General features: G+C 40.0%; 1 protein-coding gene across 3 annotated transcripts in view; it reads right to left on the bottom strand.

The window, feature by feature from the left end:
* GLT1D1 (glycosyltransferase 1 domain containing 1) overlaps positions 1 to 26,059 on the bottom strand; it is a 112,964-nt gene that overhangs the window by 64,365 nt on the left and 22,540 nt on the right. The window contains exons 3-6 of one of the 3 annotated variants that reach the window (XM_043488993.1): positions 23,034 to 23,139; positions 15,071 to 15,122; positions 6,692 to 6,751; positions 2,038 to 2,074 (exon numbers count right to left, since the gene is read on the bottom strand). In XM_043488993.1, coding sequence (XP_043344928.1) covers positions 2,038 to 2,074; positions 6,692 to 6,751; positions 15,071 to 15,122; positions 23,034 to 23,139 — 255 coding nt within the window. Of the gene's footprint in view, positions 1 to 2,037; positions 2,075 to 6,691; positions 6,764 to 15,070; positions 15,123 to 23,033; positions 23,140 to 26,059 lie in introns of all 3 variants that reach the window. The other 2 variants (XM_043488983.1, XM_043489003.1) reach the window with 2 other exon arrangements.

Below are 26,059 nucleotides of genomic sequence, written 5' to 3' on the forward strand. Positions count from 1 at the left end.
AAACTAAACAAATGGGATCTAATGAAACTTAAAAGCTTTTGATACAAAGGAAACTATAAGTAAGGTGAAAAGACAGCCGTCAGATTGGGAGAAAATAATAGCAAATGAAGAAACAGACAAAGGATTAATCTCAAAAATATACAAGCAACTCCTGCAGCTCAATTCCAGAAAAAATAAATGACCCAATCAAAAAATGGGCCAAAGAACTAAACAGACATTTCTCCAAAGAAGACATACAGATGGCTAACAAACACATGAAAAGATGCTCAACATCACTCATTATTAGAGAAATGCAAATCAAAACCACAATGAGGTACCATTACACGCCAGTCAGGATGGCTGCTATCCAAAAGTCTACAAGCAATAAATGCTGGAGAGGGTGTGGAGAAAAGGGAACCCTCTTACACTGTTGGTGGGAATGCAAACTAGTACAGCCACTATGGAGAACAGTGTGGAGATTTCTTAAAAAACTGGAAATAGAACTGCCATATGACCCAGCAATCCCACTTCTGGGCATACACACTGAGGAAACCAGATCTGAAAGAGACACGTGCACCCCAATGTTCATCGCAGCACTGTTTATAATAGCCAGGACATGGAAGCAACCTAGATGCCCATCAGCAGACGATGGATAAGGAAGCTGTGGTACATATACACCATGGAATATTACTCAGCCGTCAAAAAGAATTCATTTGAACCAGTTCTAATGAGATGGATGAAACTGAGCCCCTTATACAGAGTGAAGTAAGGCCAGAAAGATAAAGAACATTACAGCATTACTAACGCATATATATGGAATTTAGAAAGATGGTAACGACAAACCCTATATGCAAACAGAAAAGAGACACAGAGATACAGAACAGACTTTTTGAACTCTGTGGGAGAAGGTGAGGGTGGGATGTTTCAAAAGAAACAGCATGTATAACTATTCTATTGGTGAAAAATCACCAGCCCAGGTGGGATGCATGAGACAAGTGCTCGGGCCTGGTACACTGGGAAGACCCAGAGGAATCGGGTGGAGAGGGAGGTGGGAGGGGGGATCGGGATGGGGAATAAGTGTAAATCTATGGCTGATTCATATCAATGTATGACAAAACCCACTGAAATGTTGTGAAGTAATTAGCTTCCAACTAATAAAAAAATTAAAAATAAATAAATAAATAAAAACCATTTTGAAAATAAAAAAATAAATAAATAAAAAATAAACCAGGGGCCATGGAGGAGGAATGGGAGGTTCAACTCCAGGCCTGCCCTGACACTGACACACTCCTTTTATACACACTGAGTCAGCGCATCATTTTTAAATGGGGGCTCCGAGAAAAAGTGCGTTTGATGAATGATTCTGCTGCTGAAATTATCCCTTTCACCACTACTATGTTTATACCATGACAACAAGATGTGTAACTCTGGAAGAAGATGAAGGACAGGGAAGCCTGGCATGCTGCAGGCCATGGGGTCACAAAGAGTCGCCCAGGACTTAGCGAATGAACGACAACAACAATAACAACAATGTGATGTGTATAATGTGGAATTGAACTTGTGACCCTGGGCTCAGCTTTGGTTCTAATCTCAGCTTGGACTAAGCTGTGTTCTTCCTGGAACTATTGATTCCCTGATTTCTATTGTGTGGGTCAGTGTTTTACTAGGTGTGTTTAGGAGATCCTGAGGGTCTCAGGAGAGGATGTCAGAAATCACAACCAGGGCAGGACCCTGGGGAGAGCAGGAAGAGTTGGAATGGAGGCAGAGGGTTCCAGGGCCCCCATCTCAACTCAACTTATAGGGAGAAGCTCATCCTTTTCCTTTTGTAAACATATCACTGATAGAGTATTTGTACTCTATTAAGTGATCTGAGATCTGCATTTTAAATTATTCTTTTATAACATTCTCCTTTTTGATCTTAATGATAAAAATAATAAAAATGTACCCATTTTTCTATTTTCAAGTAAATCCCAGACATCATATTATTCCATTTCAGTGCATGTCTCTAAAAGATAAAAGACTTTTTTTTTTCAAATATATATATTTTAAATTTCTTACCTTGACTCTGGACATAGATCTTATCCTTTGCATGCGGCTTTTGAAAAGGGGAGAAAGAAAAAGTAAATTTGATAATCCATTCCCATTGTTTCTTAGAAATAAAATGAAAGTCATAAAAATATCCTCTTGGAAAACATCGAAAAGAATCATCTACACAGCTGCTCATAGACTAGTTACTTTATAAGAGCAAAGAGTTACCTCTATTTTTAATGGGGGTTAGCCCATTAAAAAATGCAGCATTTCTAAGATAAGAAGCACAAAGATGTCCCTTAAATCAAGCACTATGCAATATTACAAATATCTGTAATATAGTTGCTATGTTAGTCGAAAAGTCATAAAGCTCAGACAGAAAACACGCCAGGGACAAAGCCTATCAAGTGCACATCAGGAGCTGAGGCTGAAGGTCGAAGTTTTTTTGGGAAATGTGGTTTGACGATACAAGTCCTTGAATAAGAGGGAGTACTTTCCCCACCTCTGGAGAAGAAAGGAGGAAGGGGCAGAAGAGAAGGAGGAGGAGGAAGTGAGAAGGAGAAGAAGACAAAGATGGAGGAGAAGATGGAGATGGAGGAAGAGATGGAGGAAGGGTACCAAATACGTTGAGAAACAGGAGGACAGGCATCAGGGGACAGATTCTTCCAGGAGGTGAATGGACTGGTCTGAAGGACCCTGTAAAGCATCTCCCCAAAATCCTCTTTGACATCAAGGTGATACTTGCATGATAACCTAGATATGGGTCCCCAGAGATAAACTCACTACTCCTGGTGATGTTTTCTGGTGGAACTTCACAAAACTGCTAGAGAGAAAAAGAATCCATTTCTCGAGCTCATATTGAAACAGTGACACAAATATTTTTAAAATCAGTGTTAGACCCCCAAGACAGAAGTTGCAGGAGCCGAGTGAGAAATCCACTTGTAAAGGGCGGCAGGGTCAAGTAGGTTCCAATGGGTGTTTCTCGTAAGTAGCCAAAGATATAGTCACCTGGATGAGAAAGTCTTAAAAGGTGCACTTTTTGGCCAGGAGGCCTAAATATCAGCTCCATGCATGAAATGACTAAACTAGGTAAAGAGCGGCCATCCCAGAAGTTGTCCGCTACCCTGAGCTCTGAATGTGTGTGTGTGTGTGTGTGTGTGTGTGTGTGTGTGGCGGGGGGTGCTCTGAGTGGTCCTTAAGGTGACCTGGAGACCATGTACGGCATGTGATCTGCTGATCCACTGTGACCTTCATCCTCAAATCAGTTTTGTGTTTTAGGAAACACATTCAAGGTGAGGCAGTCCCAAGAAGGGAGAGATTGATGAGGAGAAGTAGAAGTTACCCTGCCCTGTCCCTGCTGGACGGGAAGTCTCTGGCAGAGGCACCTTCCAGCCATGCTAGGACAACGGCTGATCAGAAGTTGGTACAGGGAGACCAGTCTCATTTCGCTTTTCACCTTAGCATGACATGTTACATTTAACCATCAGAGGCATCTGAGACCTCTAAAAGTCTTGCGTATCCTTCTCAATTCATCATAGAGGAGAGGCATCCTTTAAAACAAACAAACAAACAAAAAAAAACCCTTAAAATAGCAAGCCTCCAAAAAACCAAAAAGAAAAAAAAAAAAGTTTCAAAAACCTCTACTAGTTAAAAAAGATGTTAACTTAAATGGGAAAAAAAATGTATAATAGTAACCACTTGATGTCAGAATTTAGCTCAGAGCCCTAAAACATTCCTTTTTGTTTAATTATAATTTCAATAGAAAACTGAAGAAAATTGTATTGGAATGCAGTACAGGCTTAAGAACACCTCTTCTTTAACCAGCCCTAAAGGCTACAACATTGGCTTAGAAAATGTCTATAAGAAGGATATTGAAGTATGGCCAAAAATACACCCAGATGGCATTTTAACTTTAAAGGTAATACAATGTGTTTGACAAAAACAGATTCAATATAATTCTATAAAAATTCGATTCATGAAAGTCCGGCAACATGGAGTTTATAGCCTTGCTACTGTTTTTGTTAGAACTGTGCTGTGCAGTTAGAAACACATAAAATCCCTTTGGGGACTTCCTTGGTGTTCCAGGGATTAGAGTCCACTTTCCTATGCAGGGGATATGGGTTTGATTCCTGCTGAGGGATCAGGGAACTAAGATCCCACATGCCGTGGGGCAGCTAAGCCTGCACACCACAGGTAAGACCCTACACAGCCAAATAAATAAATAAATATTTATTTTAAAAAAGATATGCAGGATTTTTAGAAATAAATAAATAAACCCCAAAAGCTCCTCTCAAGAAAGCTCTTTTGAGCACAAACAAGATTAATTAATTAAATGAGTATTTCAACTCAATAAACAGAATAAATTGACTCTATCTAGAAACTTCTGGGTGTATCTGCTAATCTTTACCTATGTCTATGAGGATTATTTCCCCAGAATCTGTTGAACCCCCTCAAGTCTGACATAGGCTTTTAAAACATGTCATAAGTGATATCTGAAGATCTTACCCAGGCAAATCAAGAAAATAGAGGCACAGTATAAAAAAAATCTGCATCTGAGTTATTTTCAATCACTAAAAAGTGATCCAGCAAAAGCCATTTGGCTTATATAGATTTTGAAAATCATTCTCTATATTAAAATATTCTAAATACAAATCAGCATTCTTTGCTCAATATTTATTGCTGTTTCACTTGCCTTGAAATAACATGAGTTGAAGTCCTTACATATATATCATTTCCTTTGCAAGATGAGCTCACCGGTGCATAAAATGATAAAGAAGACTGTGTATATGTGTGTGTGTGTAGGAAGGGTGGAGAAGGAATATTCTCCATTTTTTTCCTCCATTTTTAATGTCTATGAGAAACCATTAACTTAATTTGACCCATTACTAGATATAAAAAGCCAAGGCCCTTTTGGATAAATACTTATGAATATATGGGACTTTGTAACAAACTTAAATACTCATTTATGTCTTTGTCTAATGGAATACCAGACAGATGACAACAACAAAAAGATTTCCCACTCTTTGAAATTAAACTTTACACCAAGTGGAAAGCATGATAAATATTATTGTTAAAAATCTGTGTACACTCAAAAAAAAAAAATCTGTGTACAGTTTCATCCTCTACAGATGGAAAAAACATTAATTTTTATTTTTAATTTCAATACAACTTCTGATGATGGATTTGTTAAAAGTCCTCTAAAGTAGTTATGAATGAGTTCAAAGAAATCTAAAACTCTCAAAATATATCACAAAACACAGAAACTGGGCACTTTTCAGGTGACACAGGTCTCTTCTTTTCTCCTTTTTCTTTTTCTCCCTAGAAATTGTTCTTAAGCAAGGAAAGAAAATAATGCCCAGGGAATTCCTTGATGATCCAGTGGTTAGGATTCAGCTCTTTCACTGACAGGGCCCTGGGTTCAATCCCTGCTTGGGGAACTAAGATCCTGTAAGCTGAGAGGCAAGGCTAAAAAATTTTTTAAAAGTTAAAAATAAAAAGGAGGGAACACGACATTTTCACGGAATTCCTACAACTGAACTAAGCCAAGACTTTTCAAGAAAAGGAAAAAAAAAAAATCCATGAATGAGATGAGGGGGAAATCTGAGAACTAAATTGGGGTCCGATTTCAGGGGATCCAATCTGGAACAGGCAATAAAAATGAAACTAAAATAACCCTGGGCAAAATGAATGTGTAACAGGTAATGTAGTCCAGTGACTCAAGAAATAGGAATGCCAACAGGAAAATCCCCATGAAGATTAAAAAAAAAAAAAATACAGTTAAATCTATGGAGTAAATAACGTGGAATCATTGGTGGTCTGGGGCTTCCCAGGTGGCGCTAGTGGTAAAGAATCTGCCTGCCAATGCAGGAGACATTAGAGACCTGGGGTTCGATCCCTGAGTTGGGAAGATTCCCCTGGAGGAGGGCATGGCAACCCACTCCAGTATTCTTGCCTGGAGAAGCTCATGGACAGAGAAGCCTGGTGGATTACAATCCACAAGGTTGCAAAGAGTCGGACACGACTCAAGCGACTTAGCATGTATGCAGAGATGATTTTTTTCATGCACACATTGCTGATTTTATTCAGGAGCTTCCCCTACCATTCTGTGCCTTAGCAATCTTTTGAATTAGAAGCAATGCTTCAGATCATGCCAAAAGTTTGTGCCCCAGGTCATGGGAAAGGTTAACTTAGAATCTATACTTTGAAATTGATGAGTTTTTCCATCCTTTGGAAAAACTTTAAAACTTTTCAATTCCCAGGGATCTCACATGGGGGGAAAAATGCAAAGAACACTTGCAGTTCTATCAAGAAATCTCTGAAGGAAGCCAATCTTAATAGAAGTTATTAGAAATGATTAGCCCCCTAGGATATGACCATTCCCTGAGCTTCCTTTGCAGCCTATTTGCAGGGAAGGCCAGCATTACAAACTAGGGTTTCCAAAGATGAAACAAAGAAAGCTAATGTTTCCTAAGTTTCCACTGTAGTAGAAGCTCTAATAAAAGATGTGGTCTGTGTAGCTTCTGTCAATGTGATTTTTCAAAGATGATCAGATATAAAGCAGTGGGCCATGCAGGAAGAAGAAGTAATAAGCAATTCTCAGGACAACGAACTTCAACAATTAGGCAAGAGGCAGCCCATTCAGGTTAGAACAGAACTAACACAGACATTGGCCTTTTGAGCTCACCTGTGCCATGAACCGGGCATATGACAGCCAATGAGATCTGTCTGGCTTTCTGTATGTCAACTTCCAAAAGAACTGTGATGAGTATAGGTACACAATGAAAGGAAAATTACTCTAAGTATCGCCTAACTGCTTCCAGAAAGTTATTTTTCTTTAAGGAGTGCCAAGGCAGGGTAGATACATCAGGGCTCCGGAGGCAGTGACTCAGTTTCCAAATTAAAAATAAAAAAAACCACTAAAAAGTAACAATGCCAGGAAGCTTAGCTCAGCACTAAACTCAGCAAAGAGTACCCATGTGACATGTTGGTTGTTCTGAATCTGATAATTGCATCAAGCAATATTGACTCAAGCTCACAATTTTGCAAAAATAGTTAACAAATAAATATTTGAATTTAGAATAAGTTCTCTTAGCTGAGTACTTATTAGAAAAAAGGCATATGAGCAGTGAAGTTAGACTTTACACAGGACTGTGGGGTTTTGAGCCCAATGGAGACAAATTAAACCACACTCGTTGCTTCTGCAGAGAGAAAAGGCTTCAGTTAAGATTATATCTATACCGAATTTGTTTTTAATTATTCTGGTGAAATAGTTACAATTTCTGGTAAAACCCTGGTGAGTTTAGAGAAAGCATTCTGAACACGGACTAGAATTACAAGTACCCAAATTTGCATTCTGAAGGTCTGTTACTGTGGCAAGAAAGCAAAGTTGTTTTTAGACTAGTTTTAAATTTGTACTATGCCTAGATCACAGTTAGACATGTGTGATGAATCAAATTTCTAAACACACCAAATCAAAGGTAAAATATCACAAAACAACAGAGTAATACTATCCCAAAACATAACCGATGTTGAACTTGGGTGATAAATACTAATGACATAGCAAGCAAACCTAGTAAAAGGCCCCCTGGGACAGTGCTCCCTTACAAAGTAGGCAGAAAATCACATTAAGACTGATAAAAACAACACTAAAAAAATAATGACCAGCCCAAACAAAGCCATTCCAATTAAAACAGATAAAACTTTCTTTATCGAAATCCAATCAAACTAATTTGTGCAGAGTCAGAGAGAGGCGGGTAGATGATCATAAACACAACCTCCAAAATAATGTTTCTTTTTTTTTTTCTTATTGCCTTTTTAAAAAAATTGAAGTATAGCTGATTAGCAGCACTGTGTTCATTTCAAGTATACAGCAAAGTGATTCAGTTATACATACATATATTTTTTTTCAGATTCTTTTCCCTTTTAGGTTGCTACAAAATATTGAGACAGTTCCCTGTGCTATACTGTACGTCCCAAAATAACATTTCCAAAGGAATATCCTAGCTTTCTCAGAGGGCTGAAATTAGCTGGTTTGCAAAATAAACTCTCTCTTTGCTCATTTTTGTTATTATTTCTTCCACTACCAGATACTGTAGAAGAATATGTTTTAGAAATCTTGAACAAGGTGCTCAGCACACGCATGTCTGTGGTATGTTGCACTGTTCAATACTGCAGCTCTGGGCACATGAGTCCACTGGGTCCTTGAAGTAGAGCTGGTCTGGATGAAAGTGTGCCCCTCAAGTGTAAAATGTACACTCAATTTCAAATACTTAATATCCCCCCCAAAATGCAAAATATCTCATTGGTTATTTTTATATTGCTCAGGTGTTGAAATCATATTTTGGATATAGTAGGCATGCAGTTAAGAACGTGGCCTTGGGGACTTCCCAGGTGGTCCAGAGGTAAAGAATCTGCCTTCCAATGCGGGGAACACTGGTTGATCCCTGGTCCGGGAACTAAAAATCCCACATACCATGGAGCAACTAAGCCCGTGTGCCACAACTAAGGTCTGGTGCAACCAAAAAAAAAAAAAAAAAATTAAGAATGTGGCCTTGGCCAAGACAGGTACTGCTCATGCCCTAGGCTTCTAGAAATAATCTATGTGATTCCTAAGGGCATGTATTGCTTAGGGTGGGGCCAGTCACAGCTAATAGTCTTAGGTGGGGGCTGGCATGCCAGGAAGACCACCCATGTGATGGAAGGTGGAAACTTTGGGTCAAGTGGTATCAATCCACTTGGGAGACTGGATTCAACCATGTAGTCAAACAATCAAGTCTATGTAACGAGCCCCAGTATGAACTTTGGACACCAAACAAGTGAGCTTCCTGGGCTAGCAAAACTCAGTGTATACTGTCTCAGATCAATAACTGGAAGTTAATTCATGTCTCTGCAAATGGCACAATTTCTTTTTCTCATGGCTGAGTAATATTTCATGGTATATATGTGTCACATCTTCTTTACCCATTCCTCTGCTTATGGATATTTAGGTTGCTTCCATGTCTTAGCTGTTGCAAATAGTGCTGCGATAAGCATTGGGATGCATGTATCTTTTGGGATTACGGTTTTCTCCAGGTATATGCCCACCAGTGGGATTGCTGGGTCATATGGCAGTTCTATTTTAAGTCTGTCACACAGAGTGAAGTCAGAAAGAGAAATATTATATGTTAATGCATATATGTGGAATCTAGAAAAAGGTACAGATGAACCCATTTGAAAAGCAAAAATAGAGACACAGAAGTAGAGAATAAACACCAAGGTGGGGAAGGAGGGTGGGACGAACTGGAAGATTGGGACTGGTGTATCTATACTACTATGTATAAAATAGGTAACTAATGAGAACCTACTGTATGGTTCAGGGAACTCTACTGTGTCCTCTACGGTGATCTAAACAGAAACAAAATTTAAAAAAGGGGGGACATATGTGTCATACAGCTGACTCACTTTGCTGTACAGCGGAAATTGACACAAAATTGTAAAGCGACTATACACCAGGAAAAATTGCTTTAAAATGACTGGAGATTAACATGACCACAGGTGGATAACCAGAGGGCACAGTCTTGGCTCCACCAGGGAGAAAGCCATGGAGGATCAGCCCCTGTGTCTCTACCTTTGGCTGATTTTAGTCTGTATCCTTTCCCAGCAATAAACCTGTGAGTATAATAACACTCAGTGACTTCTGAATAAATTCTCAAACTTGAGGCTGGTTCTGGGGACCCCCTGAACTTGCAGTTGGTATCAAAAGTGAGGGCAGTCTGTGCAGGCTGGCTTATCTTTCACAGGTTGGCTAACTCCAGGAGGTGGATTAGGTAAAACAGATCATTAAAACTGATTTTCCATGTTTCCACTTACTTTTTAAAATGTGGCAACCAGAAAATTTTAAATTAGATCCATGGCCCACCTTTGTAGGTTGCACTGAACCTCTCCTATAGTACTGGTATCAAGGGAATGCCTGTGGGGACTTCCCTGGGGATGCAGTGGTTAAGTGGTGTGAGGACACTGCCAATGCCGGGGCACGGGTTCAATTCCTGACCAGGGAACTAAGATCCCACAGGCCACATGGCAGAGGCAAAAAAAAAATTTTTTTAGTAAAATTAGATTTTTTTTTAATAAAATTAAAATTTTTTAAGAGCATGCATGTGTTTTTATACAAATGAAGCTTGAGAAAATATAAGTTTTAGGCCAGCTTTTATGCTCAAAGCTGTATTTATCTACACAGACTCTAATGAAATCACAAAAGCAGTAAGGAACAAAGGCTGTAAATCTTTCTTTCTAATCTGGGATTATTGGAACTTGATTCTGGTCTGATTGTAATTAGAAAGGATTAACTATATTTATACCTGAGCCAAGCCTGCTCACCAAAATAAAGAAGAAAGAATTAAAAACAAAAGCTGGCAGTTCAATAATGAAGACCAAACCTTAATTATTCAAAAACTGCATCACTGTTCAGAACTCATAACTACAAACAGTCTTTCCACAAAAACCCATCTCAAAGAATTCCAAAGATATGGCTGAACAGTGAACCTTTATATTATTTCTATATACTCTTTATTTTTAAAAACTAATCAAATAAAGATACTGAGCTGAACTTTATTGAAAAATCATCCACCAAAACAAACAAACAAAAATTCCAAAAAGCTGTATTTTAAAAAAAAAACAGGTTCACATTAGAATTTAATAACTAACTCCACCACTTTAAATTATAAAAATAAAGTCATCCTTTCTGCTATGAGTTTTTAGGATACTGCCTCTGATATCATCCAAAACCAAACAAGTTTTGCTGACTTCTCCCATTTTTCTTCAAATGCCTTGTTATTATATTCGGGAAAGTATCTTTCTGAAAACAAAGACTGCTAACCCAGGATTAGAGTGTGACTGACCTCCTGGGTGACAGGCAAATGGCCAACTTGATCTTGAAATGAAAGATGATCCTTCCAGGAATTCCCTAGTGGTCCAGTGGTTAGGACTCTGTGCTCCCACTGCACTGCAGCGGCTCAGGGCTCACTGCAGTGGTCGGGGAACTAAGATCCAGCAAGCCCCTCAGCCCAGCCAAAAAAAAAGAGATGACTCTTCATATAGGACACTGCTAGCTATTATCACCAGGACTGCAAAGTCGGCCCCAAATGTAATTGAACTATGCGTTTACCACTGCTTTCTCATCATCACGTCTAAAAGTTAATCCCATCTAAGAATAATCATTTCCACGCTTGGAGTATCACTTGACACTGCTGCCTCCTACATATGTTATCTCCAGCTGCACTCCTTTCTGACCACAGCTGGATAGTTACGCCTCAGGTTCCATCTTTGTCTCTAATTCAATGTGTCTGTAACTCAAAGGCGCCATACCCCTCCCTTTCCTCATCTAAACTCCTTGACTCAAGTTCTTCCAACTTATTCATAAAATGTTAACATCCCTGAGGCCCTTTTTATTCTTCCTTACACACTATGACCTTCCTGCCAACAAGTGGATCCATAACAGGCAGCTTATGTTGAAAAAAAAAAAAAAAGGCTTTTACCCAAGGAATATTTGCAGGTTCAGTTCAGTTCAGTTCAGTAGCTCAATCGTGTCTGACTCCTTGTGACCCCATCAATCGCAGCACGCCAGGCCTTCCTGTCCATCACCAACTCTTGGAGTTTACTCAAACTCATGTCCGTTAAGTAGGTGATGCCATCTAACCATCTCATCCTCTGTCGTCCCCTTCTCCTCCTGCCTTTAATCTTTCCTAACATCAGGGTCTTTTCAAATGAGTCAGCTCTTCGCATCAGGTGGCCAAAATATTGGAGTTTCAGCTTCAGCATCAGTCCTTCCAATGAATATGCAGAGTTGATTTTCTTTAGGATGGACTGGTTTGATCTCCTTATAGTCCAAGGGACTCTCAAGAGTCTTCTCCAACACCACAGTTCAAAAGCATCAATTCTTCTGCACTCAGCTTTCTTTATAGTCTAATTCTCACATCCACACACGACTACTGGAAAAACCGTATTTGCAGGTAAATGGCACATAAGCTCAGGTAAATGGAATGGTCACTCTGTGTGCACCTGAAACTATCACTGACAGAGCAGTGAACAGATCTCTGCCAATCTTGGAGACACATAGATTTTACAGACAAAGGTGCCGTTTAAATTAAGAAGTTAAGGGATCCCAGCCTGGTGCTCTGTGATGACCTACAGGGGTGGGAGGGTAGGATGGAAGGGAAGCTTAAGAGGGAAAGGACTCCAGACAGCTGGAGTCTCATATTTGCTACTCTATTCAATCTGCTTCCATATGTTGTTTAGGCTGAAGTATAGAAAGAAAATTCTGCTTCCTGCTGATAGGTAGTTGAAATGGGGAGGAGTATTTTAATCTGAGCCTTTCCTGAGCCTTTTTCAGATCATTATGGGTTTTATTCTTGGATATGACACCAAACACTTGCTCTTTGGAAGAAAAGCTATGATCAACCTAGACAGCATATTAAAAAGCAGAGACATTATTTTGCCGACAAAGGTCTGTTTAGTCAAAGCTGTGGTTTTTCCAGTAACCATGTATGGATGTGAGAGTTGGACTATAAGAAAGCTGAGCACTGAAGAATTGATGCTTTTGAACTGTGGTGCTGGAGAAGACTCTTGAGAGTCCCTTAGACTACAAGGAGATCCAACCAGTCCATCCTAAAGGCAATCAGTCCTGAATATTCATTGGAAGGACTGATGCTCAAGCTGAATCTCCAATACTCTGGCCACCTGATGCAAAGAACTGACTCATTGGAAAAGACCCGGATGCTGGGAAAGATTGAAGGCAGGAGGAGAAGGGGACAACAGAGGATGAGATGGTTGGACGGCATCACTGACTCGATGGACATGAGTTTGAGCAAGCTCTGGGAGTTGGTGATGGACAGGGAAGTCCATGGGGAAGTCCACTGGCGTGCGGCAGTCCATGGGGTCACAAAGAGTCAGACACGACTGAGCGACTGAAATGATGGCACCAAAACGCAACAAATGGTTATTTCTCAAATGTGAGTTGCAAGACGGAACCTGAAATTACATCACATTCTGATACATTAAAATCCAAGGTCTATCTTGCACCTTGATGGTTCTGTTATCTATGTATCGTTCTGTAGTGCCACCTATTCGTCTTTTGAAAAATATTGATTGACTGAGTGACAGAGGTCTTCCTAACATGGAACCATTTCATTAAACAGCATCCAAAAAAAAAAGTCTCATTTGTTAACATGACCACTGATCTCATCCAGAAAGGCTGCACAGGGAAGCGGTCTGCCTCTTGGCAGTTTGTGTGGGTGCTCAGCCTCTCAGTTACCGCCAACACTTTGCCATCCCGAGGTCTATAGCCCGCCAGGCTCTTCTGTCCTGGGATTTTCTATCAAATTCTAATTTTTGCTTGAAAATTCAAATGGTATCACTGGCAATAAATACTACTCATTATTTTTCTGGAAGCGACTTCACTCAATTATCTTATTTTTAAGGAAATGACTAAATGACTGCCAGATGCCCAAGTCTGAGGAAACATAATTTGACTACCAGTCTTTCAGATTAAAAAAAAAAAAATCCTATGAAGAAGTAACTGGTTCAGTCTACAACCCCAACATCCCACCAGGGCTTTTGCTCAAGATAACCCCATCCTTCACTCAGACCCAGCAGAAAGAGCTGATGTATACTTCCCGTGTCATCACACAAAACATTTTTAAAAATGTATTCCAAGGTTAATATTTGAGAAAATCAATAATTTTTACGCTTCATCGAGGACATTCTTAAGCGAAACTGGCTCTTGTTTTTTAACTATAAGTGGGTGGTGGTGAATAATCCATGGGTACCCCTGCCTTCATGAGGATGAAGGCATCAGTGTTTTCCTCACCTGTGCTCTCCACATGGTGAAAAAGGTTTTTGCCTTTCATCATGCCTCTGATAAAGTCTGAGCATTATGAAGGAAATCGGTGTGACTCTGTAGAGATCCTGAGAGAGTCCCGGGGAAAGCCCTTTGAGAACCACTGGTATATCACTGCTGTAAGGCCGATGAATAGTCAAACTGATACAGACATGAAACTAGCAGCCAGGAAGCTTGCTATTTTTCATTCATTACATTGCGCTGAAAAATGCCCCCTCGGATTCTCTGCCTGGGGGGTTTGAGGTGGAGGAGAAGAAAAAAAAGACTCTCCCCACTCTGGCTGCAGGGGATCTTCAAGTGCATGCGGTACTCTGGGCTTTGGTAAAGGACCACCATTCCCACAAAAGACTGTGTTTGCCCTTGTTGCATTGTAGCCGTTTCCAAGCATAAGGTTTTATGAGTTGAAATCCTATAGATAAAGAATGCACATAGCCAGCAAAATGCCACCGACAGGAATAATGCCTCCAGATGACAAGGGTGTAAGTGTTGTGCACAATGATTGGCTGGCAAAGCCCAGGGGCCAGCAATCCTGGTGGCCCAGGCACACTGCAGGGGTTCACCACCTGAGAAAACAGCCTCGTGCCTACGGTCCACCCAAGGAAAGCGGCATTTCGGCTGGCTTTTTTCTCTAGTTTTGCATACACCGGCTCCACCAGGGCTCTACAGAGGATTTAGACTCCTGCCAGCTCCTCTCACCTGCCCCCTAAGTTGTAATGAATTCAGAAAGTCAATAAGGGCATTAACTTGCAGAGCGACAAAGCCCTCTGCTTGTTAATGCTCATCAAATAAGAGCCCAGCCTAGGAAACTCCAGGTGCCACCTAAGGGGCTACTTATGCAATCAGATTTTCTCAATGTGTACGAGGATGCTGCAACATTTACAGTGTGATTTGTAAACCATCGCATCTGAGCACACAAAAGAAGAACTGACAAAGCATGAAAACTGGGTATTGGGCTATTTTTGCTACTCAATTAGAACATCAGAAAAAAAAAATCAGTGAAGGTTTAAGAGTACCTACGCAAATTAAAAAAAAAAAGTCAATATATGAGAAATATAATACACCATGATGGCCTCCACGGACGGGCAGTGCCGATAGGAAGTTTGTCAGATCTTTAATAAAACTGCCTTCCTGTTCTCCAATCCTGCAACTTCACCAGCACTGCCCAAATCAAAACACGAAAGGAACACCTACCCACTGTCTTTGTGCCATTTCCTTCATCGACTCCGTGAAAGCGACAGCAAATCTAGGAAAGTGAACAAAAAGAATGATAACAATTAGGGCAGAATCTAATTAACATAACTGAGAAACAGCGCTCTGGAACAAATGGTGAGAGACAGGTGAGAAGTGGAATTTACAGCTCAATCAATCTTTATTAGTCATGGTCGTTGGCTATTAGGTCTCATCTCCACTCACATCCAAAAAAAGAAGTTGTGTGGGCAGGAAATAAACAAATGAAGCTCAAAGCTTCCTATTTTTCTTGCTCCTTTATGGAAGGAGAGAGAAGCAGAGATAACGATAGAAAGCAAGATGGATGAGAGAAGCAAGGAGCTTCTTAATATTCAGGGGCAGGATATGTGGTTCACTGACTTTGCTAAAGGAAGACTAGGCTGAAGTGCTCAAGATTTATTGAATGTTCATGGACAAAGAATGTGAATGTCCCCACTCACTGAGAGTTGCGTGTTTCCAGAAGCAGGACTGGGTACCCACAGAATGAACCAGGTATGGAGCCAGAAAGTAAGAGAGTTCAAAATATAGAGAGGGCTCGTCGAAAGGATGCAGAAGTCAACTCAAAATATCTCCGATGGCCATAGCTGGGGTGATTTGGGCACCAAAAAAAGTAATAGGAGCTACAGAGTCAAATATTGAGTTGGCCAAAAATTCATTCTGTAAGAGTGAAGTAAGCCAGAAAGGAAAATACCAATACAGTATACTAACACATATATACGGAATTTAGAAAGATGGTAACGATAACCCTATATGCGAGACAGCAAAAGAGACACAGACATATAGAACAGTCTTTTGGACTCTGTGGGAGAGGGTGAGGATGGGATGACTTAGGAGAATGGCATTGAAACATATATATTATCAAGTGTGAAACAGATTGCCAGTCTAGGTTGGATGCATGAGACAAGTGCTCAGGGCTGGTGCACTGGGATGACCCAGAGGGATGGGATGGGGAGGGAGGTGGGAGGGGGGATCAGCATGGGGAACACATGTACACCCATGGCAGATTCATGTCAGTGTATGGCAAAACCACTACAATCTTATAAAGTAATTAGCCTCCAATTAAAATAAATAAATTTATTTTAAAAAATTTATTCTGTAAGATGGCACGAAAAAACCCAGACAAACTTTTTGGCCAACCCAATAAAATAAAATAAATAGCCATGAGTCCATGTTGATGTAACTGCATAAATAATTTAACAAGTAACTAGGGTCAAACAGACAACCCTTCCTTGTAGTAGAATTCCAATTAACCAGTGTAGGAGTGGTAAAAATAGAAAATCATTATTATACAAAACAGCACAGTAAAAAATGTTGCAGCAAAGAGCCATTAATAGGGAATTCCCTGGCAGTTGAGTGGTTAGGACTTGGTGCTTCTGTGGTCAGGACCCAGATACAATCCCTGATTGGAAAATTAAAGCCCTGCAAGCTGCACACACAGCATAGTCAACAAAAACAGTCATTATTATGTGATTCTTCCCCTGTGGCATGACCCAGAAAGGGGAGCTTGTATTCCCCTGTCTGTGTCTTCTCCAAGCCTTCCCTTCTCCCCTCCCACTTTTACAACCAGCAACCGATCCCAGACATAGCCAATCGCATGCCCCTTACTTAAGGGAGAAATATGGAATCCTTCCCTTTGTGTATGTTAAACATGAGCAAAGAGGACCAGACCACATTAAATCTTGCATCTGAGTCCAGTAGGCATTGGAGAATCCAGGGAGATGTTCTCTATGCCCCCCGCAAACATTGACGAAAAGATAAAATCAACTGTATTCTAAGGCCATCAACTTTTTTTTAAAAAAATGAGGATAAAAAGGAGAGACAAGCAGCTAAACAGCAGTTACAAGGAGTGTAGAAACCTTCAATGGTGGAAAAACTGCAAAAATGAGAAACTTAAGAACCAAACAAAGAACATCTTGCCTGCCACACTTCCGGGTCCCTAGTTCATTTCACATCTGCTAATATTATTTTCCACTAGTAGTCACACAACTACCAGAACTTCTGCAAGATGTTAGGGCACCCCACATGGCAAGTGACAGCCTCACACTGTCAAAAAAGAAAAGATCCCAAGAACCGAGAAGAGCCATTGAACAGAGAACGAGGTCAGTGACGCTAAGACTGCATTGTATCCCATAAGAGCATTGATGAATACATGCACAAGTGCAGTCCTCAGGCTTTTGTGGAAAGGGAAATCCACTCATTTTGGCAAGCCTGACGCTCTCCCTTCCTGTGAGAAAGTCAGCTCCACATGTGCTGGAACACTGCTCTGCTCACATCCACCGCCCCAGCCCCTTGGAGCGTCTGGCACCCAGAAGGCAAAAATATCTGCCGGCTGAATGAATGATTAAGCAAGAGAACGAACAGTGTTGCCCTAAATTCCAACAGGAAACAGGTAAGGGTGAGAAAAGAGTGGAGAGAGGGAGAAAAGAAACGAAAAATGTCCGAAGTGTGCAGAGCGGACTCTGTGCATCATAGCCCGGAGGCTGACGGTGACTGTTCCTACCTACGTAATGGTCCCCACCATCACATCCTGCTCATTCAACACCCAGGATGAGGCATCAGTAGGAGCTACAGCATATTTAAGACAACAGGGAAGGATGAGATTCTTGGGAGGGTTTTCATCAAAGGTGCATGGGAAAATGTTCCAGGAGTCAGGAGGGTCAACTGGAATTAACTTGCCAGACATGTCATTTATTTCAGAGCTGCAGATAACAGTCTTTATTGTGGCCCCTTATTTAGAAACAGTAGCCCTGGCTTTACACTCACCTAACAAATAACCTTTTAAAAGAGTTCCTAGCCCAAAGATCCTCAGAAGAAAAAGACATTTAAAATAACATGTGCTAAGTCACTTCAGTCATGTCTGACTCTGTGCAACTCTATGAACTGTAGCCTGCAAGGCTCCCCTAGCCATAGGATTCTCCAGGCAAGAATACTGGAGTGGGTTATTTCCTCATTTCAACTATTTACAATAGGCAAGACATGGAGACAACCTACATATCCATCAACAGACGAATGGATAATGAAAATGTGGTACATACATATATTGGAATATTACTTGGCCACAAAAAAGAATGAATAACGTCATTTGCAACAACATGGATAGGCCTGGAGATTATCATACTAAGTGAAGTCAGTCGGACAGAGAAAGGCAAATATGTAATATCACTTTTATGTGGAATCTAAAATTTGACAGAAATGAACTTATCTATGAAACAGAAACAGACTCAGGGGCATAGAGAACGGACTTGTGGTTGCCAAGAGGGAGGGATGGATGGGGAGGTTGGGCTTAGCAGATACAGACTATCATATATAAAATGGATAAACAATAAAGTCCTCCTGTATGGCACAGGGAACTATATTCAGTATTCTGTGATAATCTATACCAGAAAAGAATATTAAAAAGGATGTACATGTGTATAACTGAATCACTTTGCTTTACAGCAGAAATTAACACAACATTGGAAACCAACTATACTTGAGTAAAAAATAAAAGAAATACTATCTGAGGTAACCATAAACAGAAACACATATCTTAGGAAAAATGTAAAAACTACCACTTTTGCACTTTTTTTGAATACTGCCATTTCAAAACATATTTACATTGACAAAGAATTCTGTTTGTCAAAAACATCTTCAGTAACACTAAGTAGCTCAAAAGCCATATGAAATTACTGGCATTCAACCATTTTTGACCTACAAAACAGTAATTTCGTGTGGTTTAACCTACTAATGTGCTATAGATTTCATAATCGTGGAAGTATTTATGAGGCAATTCATTCCATACAAACAACTGCATTTTCTTGCAAGGTTAAGTTTTTCTAATAGGCACCTGGATGAGCCTTCACTAAGCAATTTTCACTAGTTTCAAATACTCCTTATTTAATTTTTGTATTTATAACTACCAAATACTTATTACAATGTTCAGAAGCCAAAAAAGTGGGTGCTAAAATAAGTTCGCATACTATACCCTACAGGAAAAAAAGTTTTATTTTATTTTATTTTTTTTGCTGTTTTATAATGTGCTTTTATTATTATTTTTTCCATTTATTTTTATTAGTTGGAGGCTAATTACTTTACAATATTGTAGTGGTTTTTGTCATACATTGACATGAATCAGCCATGGATTTACAAGTATTCCCCATCCCAATCCCCCCTCCCACCTCCCTCTCCACCCGACTCCTCTGGGTCTTCCCAGTGCACCAGGCCCGAGCACTTGTCTCATGCATCCAGCCTGAGCTGGTGATCTGTTTCACCCTAGATAATATACATGTTTCGATGCTGTTCTCTCGAAACATCCCACCCTTGCCTTCTCCCACAGAGTCCAAAAGTCTGTTCTGTACATCTGTGTCTCTTGGAAAAAGAGTTTTAAATACTAAAAAAGTTGAGGGAATTTCCTGGTGGTCCAGTGGTTAGGACTCCGAGCTTCCACTGCAGAGGGTACAGGTTTGATCCCTGGTCTAGCAATTAAGATCTTGTTTGTTGCATGGCAAGGCCAATCAATAAATAAAATTTAAAAGTTGAAAAGTATACCTTATAGAAAAAATGTAAGTATTCACATAAACACCTGTCATAAAGCTAGACAAGCTCAATACTTTGTTCTATAAAAAACTGTGCTGTATCGTGTCAGACAAAAAATCTATGATTCATGCAACTTCCCTGCCCACTAACTTCAATCAATAGCTCCCAAATAAAAATCAATGTGTGTTTTAGTAATAACACAATGAATAATGCTAATGATAATATCATAAGATGATTCATTCCATACTGTTTCTCCCAAGAAGAATGATTTTCCTTCTAAAAGACAATGCATTACAGACTGAAGGAATCTAAAGACATTAAAATTTTAGGGTGTAAAAACAACAACAAGAAGAAAACTTGCAGTGATACATCAACTTTCAAGGCGAGCTAGCACTGTTTTCATGCCTTTATTTATTGTAAAACACACACACAAACACAGAGGGTACTCCTTATGTTAAAAAGGTTGCATTGCCACATTTGTTTCCAGGAAGTCTTCAGGAAGAAGTTGGGTCCTGCAACGCAATTACATCCAACTGTGACCCTAGTTTTAAGGAGCAAGACTGACACGTATCTTAACCAAAAGACACTGGGGGTGCCAAGTTTCAACAGTACATGAACCATGAACTTCCAGATGTTCAAGTTAATTTTAGAAAAGGCAGAGGAACCAGAGATCAAGTTGCCAACATCCACTGGATCACCGAAAAAGCAAAAGAGTTCCAGAAAAACATCTATTTCTGCATTATTGACTATGCCAAAGCCTTTGACTATGTGGATCACAACAAACTGTGGAAAACTCTTAAAGAGATGGGAATATCAGACAACCTGACCTGCCTCCTGAGAAATCTGTATGCAGGTCAAGAAGCAACAGTTAGAACTGGACATGGAACAACAGACTGGTTCCAAATTGGGAAAGGAGTATGTCAGGCTGTATATGTCACCCTGCTTATTTAACTTATATGCAGAGTACATCATCAGAAATGCTGGACTGGATGAAGCACAAGCTAGAATCAAGACTACCGGGAGAAATATCAATAACCTCAGATATGCAGATGACACCACCCTTATGGCAGAAAGTGAAGAACTAAAGAGCCTCTTGATGAAAGTGAAAGAAGAGAGTGAAAATGTTGGCTTCAAACTCAACATTCAGAAAATGAAGATCATGGCATCTGGTCCCATCACTTCATGGCAAATAGATGGGGAAACAGTGGAAACAGTGACAGACTTTATTTGGGGGGGCTCCAAAATTACTGCAGATGATGAGTGCAGCCGTGAAATTAAAAGACGCTTGCTCCTTGGAAGAAAAGTTATAACCAACTTAGACAGCATATTAAAAAGCAGAGACATTATTTTGCCAACAAAGGTCCCTCTAGTCAAGGCTATGGTTTTTCCAGTAGTCATGCATGGATATGAGAGTTAAACTATAAAGAAAGCTGAGCACCAAAGAATTGTTGCTTTTGAACTGTGGTGTTGGAGAAGACTCTTGAGAGTCCCTTAGACTACAAGGAGATCCAACCAGTCCATCCTAAAGGCAATCAGTCCTGATATTCATTGGAAGGACTGATGCTGAAGCTGAAACTCCAATACTTTGGCCACCTGATGCGAAGAACTGACTCATTGGAAAAGACACTGATGCTGGGAAAGATTGAAGGCGGGAGGAGAAGGGGACAACAGAGGATGAGATGGTTGGACGGCATCACTGACTCAATGGACATGAGTTTGAGTAAACTCTGGAAGTTGGTGATGTACAGGGAAGCCTGGCGTGCTGCAGTCCATGGGGTCGCAAAGAGTCGGACACGACTGAGCAAATGAACTGAACTGAACTGAACTATGCTGTACAATAGAACTTGGAGTTCTGTCCTTGGTATGGATCAGAAATGGGACAATTATTTTTGAAGAGGCCAGGATTCCCTAACCACAGTTCCTTAGCCACAGAAGAGTTACAGATGAGCCACAAAAAATCCAAGGCTGGCCACATACTGGGGACATGGAAACAACCTAAATACACATCAATAGACAAATGGATACATAAAATGTAGCATGTGACTTCCCTCGTGGTCCAGGGAAGAATCCACCTGCCAATGCAGGGGACAGGGGTTGGATCCCTGGTGGGGCAAGATCCCACATGCCACAGAGCAACAAAGCCCATGCGCTCTAACCACTGAGTCCACATACTGTAACAGAAAGTAGCTTCTGCTCGCCCCAACTAGAGAAAGCCTGTGTGCAGCCAGGAAGACCCAGAGCAGCCAAAAATAAATAAATAAATTTTTTTAAAAAAGAAAAGAAAACGTGGCATGCACATACAGTAGAATACCATTCGGCCTCTAGGAAGGAGAACATACGGCCGTCTGCAACAACATGGATGAACCTGGGGCATACTTAGGCTCAGAGAAACAAGCCAGACGTTGATGGACAAATGGGGGGGGGTGACTCCACCAATATGTGGAATCTAAAATAGGCAAACTCAAAGAAGCATGAGTAAGATGAAAGAAGGTAGGGGAGGGAGAAACAGGAAGGCATTAGCCAAAGAGCACAAAGTTTCAGGAACTTCCCTGGTGGGCCAGTGCTTAGGACTCCATGCTCCCCACTGCAAGGGGCACTGGTTCCATCTCTGGTTGAGGAACTAAGAGAATAAATCTTAAGCATTTAAGTAAATCTCACCATAAGGGGAAAAAAAAATCTCTTTTCTATTTAATTAAATTTGTAGCTATATGAGATGATGGATGTTCACTAAATTTGCTGTGATAATCATTTCAAATCAAATCATTATGCCATTCACCCCTGATGGCTCAGTCAGTAAAGAAGTTGCCTGCAATGCAGGAAAGCTGGGTTCAGTTCCTGGGTTGGGAAGATCCTTGGGAGAGGAAAATGACAACCCATTCTAGTATTATTGCCTGGGAAATCCCATGGACAGAAGAGCCTGGCAGGTTAAGGTCCACAGGACTACAAGAGTCAGACAGGACTTAGCAAGAAACCACCACCTTAAACAGATACAGTTCTGCATGTCAATTATATCTCAATAAAACTGTAAAAATGAAAACATTCTACTTGGGCATTTGCATTCTACCCGATGCAAAGTTGACCCTAAATTGTGTGCTAATAAACCTTGAGTTTACCCTTATTCACTCTTTGCAATAATTCTCTCTCTTCCACCGCAACAAACATTCTAAGAACATTCATCCAATATTAACTCAAGTCAAAGAACTGTTCAAGACCAGTAACTTGTTTACAATGACTATTCCTGGTAAAATGAACATGTGCTGACTGAATGAGAAAATGAAAGAAAGAAATTGGTTTTTTAGGGTAAGATATAAACCTCCCAAACTACTGGTTTACTCCATTGTTTTGTGTTATCCAAAAGGGTCATCCAAAAGGGGTAAACGCTTAACTCCTGTGAAATTCTCTTAAGTATTACCTGGCTTCTTCAAGGACTTTTCCCATCACTTTGTTTTTATCTCCCTGGTTAACATCTTCATTTAAATCAGTTCCACCAAAGATGATCCCAAAAGGAATTCCATTACCTGCAAAATTAGGGGACACTTAACAAAACAGTTTACCTTTAAAACACCCTCTCAGTAATTATCCCCAAGCATTGATAGAAAAAACCAAAGTTCCCAAAGTCCGTATATGGACTATGTCATGTTGCTTGTTCAATTACATCTAACTCTCCTGAATAGGATAGCTATCACCATTGTGAACGTGACATGGGGTTAATCATGTGAGACGAGGCCATTTTAAATCAACATGCTTTAAATTTTAACATATGAAAAATGTTGTTAGCCTCCATCTATCAAAGTCAAGTATAACCATAATTCAAAAAGACACATGTACCCCAATGTTCATTGCAGCACTACTTACAATATTTAGGACATGAAAGCAACCTAGGTATCCACTGATAGATGAATTGATAAAGAAGTTGTGATATCACTGAGGAAAACAGAATTGAAAGAGACACGTATGCCCCAGTGTTCATCACAGCACTGTTTACAATAGCTTGGACATGGAAGCAACCTAGATGTCCATTGGCAGATAAATGGATAAGAAAGCTGTGGCAGGCTGATTCATGTCAATGTATGACAAAACCCATTGAAATGTTGTGAAGTAATTAGCCTCCAACTAATTAAAAATATTTTAAAAAAATTTAAAAAAAATAAAAAAGAAAAAAAAAGAAAGCTGTGGCACATATACACAATGGAATATTACTCAGCTATTAAAAAGAACGCAGTTGAGTCAGTTCTAATGAGGTGGATGAAACTGGAGCCTATTATACAGAGTAAAGTAGGTCAGAAAGAAAAATACCAATATAGTATATTAACGCATATATATGGAATTTAGAAAGATGGTAATGATGACCTTATGTGCAGGACAACAAAAGAGACAGATGTAAAGAACAGACTTTTGGACTCTGTGGGAGAAGGCGAGAGTGGGATGATTAGAAAGAATAGCATTGAAACATGTATATAATATACATGTAATATACATATACCATATGCGAAACAGATCGCCAGTCCAGGTTCAATGTTTGACACAGGGCACTCAAAGCTGGTGCACTGGGACAACCCAGAGGAATGGGATGGAGAGGGAGGTGTGAGGGGGTTTCAGGATGGGAGGGACACACGTATACCCATGGCTGATTCATGTCAGTGTATGGCAAAAACCACCACAATACTGTAAAGTAATTAGCCTCCAATTAAAATAAATTAATTTTTTTAAGTTGTGATATATATATATGTATATGTATACATATATATAATAATGGAATATTACTCAGCCACAAAAGTAATGAAATTGAGTCAATTGTAGTGATATGGATGAGTCTGTCATACAGAGTATGACATATGTATGTATGTATGTCATACAGAGTAAAGTCAGTCATACAGGGTATGACATATGTATGTGTGTATGTCATACAGAGTATGTATGTATGTACATACATATGACATATGACATACATATCTGTGTATGTATGTCATACAGAGTAAAGTCAGTCAGAAAAAGAAAAACAAATATTGTCTGTTAATGCATGAGGTTTCCCCATGGCTCAGTGGTAAAGAATCTGCCTGCTAATGCAGGAGATGAAGGTTTGATCCCTGGATTGGAAAGAACCCCTGGAGGAGGAAATGGTAATCCATTCCAGTATTATTGCCTGGGAAATCCCATGGACAAGAGGAGTTTGATGGGCTACAATCCATGGGGGTCACAAAAGAGTTGGACATGACTTAGTGACTAAACAACAGCAATATTAACTCAAATATCTGGAAGCTAGAAGTATGGAATTGATGAATCTATTTGCAAGGCAAGAACAGAGACACAGATGTAGAGAATGAACACGTGGACATAGCCGGGAAGGGGAGGGTGGGATGAATTGATAGAGCAGCACTGACATATGTATACTACCAGGTATAAAATAAACCGCTAGTGGGACTATGCTGAAGAGCGCAGGGAACTCAGCTTGGTGCTCTGTGATGGCCTAGAGGGGTGGGATGGGGGAGGCGGGAGTGAGGCTCAGCAGGGGGAGGATATATGTATACGTATATCAAACAGGTAATTCACATTTGTTGTGCAGCAGAAACTAACACCACAGTGTAAACCAATTGTCCTCCAATTAAAAATTAAAATTAAAATAAACAAATAAAGCCAAGGGTACCGTCCCTGGGAAATGGGTTAATCTGGAACTGCTGGTGTTTATGATGGAAAAAGAAGGCTTCAAATGTAGACCTGCTGTTCATGAGATCAGCCACCATGACAGCGAGGAACCAGGAGGGAAAGGAAAGAGACATAGACTGTATCTTCCAGGAACATGCAGTATGATAAATCACGGAGGGCACAAATGTATGGGAACTAAAAATATCTGAGATGCTGCGAATGTCAAGTGCAAAAAGATTCCACCCCCTCCCCCCAGGAGCATATTTATTCTGACTGATGAGCCCTAAACTGATGGAAGGCACATTTCCTGCCTTGGTAATCTCAAAAGGCATGGAGCATGCACAGATCAAGTTAAACAACGTGCTCATCAAATAGGGCTTCCCAGAAGGACTTCCAAAGGTCAGTAAAAATTTCAAAAGAGCAAAAGCAAATCACTAAACAGACCAGATCTAATTTGAGTTCATACTGGGGTTTCTCAAACAAACCATCGCTACAGAGATTTCAACATTGCAGCGAAAAGGTAGTGATCTTTCCTTGTATTTACCTTAGAAGTCTTTTGTCATGAAAAGGAGCAGATTTTATCTTTTTTCTTTCTGGTGAAGTGCCTCTCACTTCACAGCCTTTAGATACTAAGCACTCTGACAACACACAGGAGGTACAGAAAGGCGGTAAGTAAAAAATTCAAATGAAAACTTTAAAAAGGAATTTAAGTTAAAAAAAAAAATCAAGAGCATTTTGATGAACACAATGTGTGTAGTAAAATGATCAACATACATTTCTCTGTACAAAGAATAT

Source organism: Cervus canadensis, chromosome 1, assembly GCF_019320065.1.
Source record: "Cervus canadensis isolate Bull #8, Minnesota chromosome 1, ASM1932006v1, whole genome shotgun sequence".
NCBI lineage: Eukaryota > Metazoa > Chordata > Mammalia > Artiodactyla > Cervidae > Cervus > Cervus canadensis.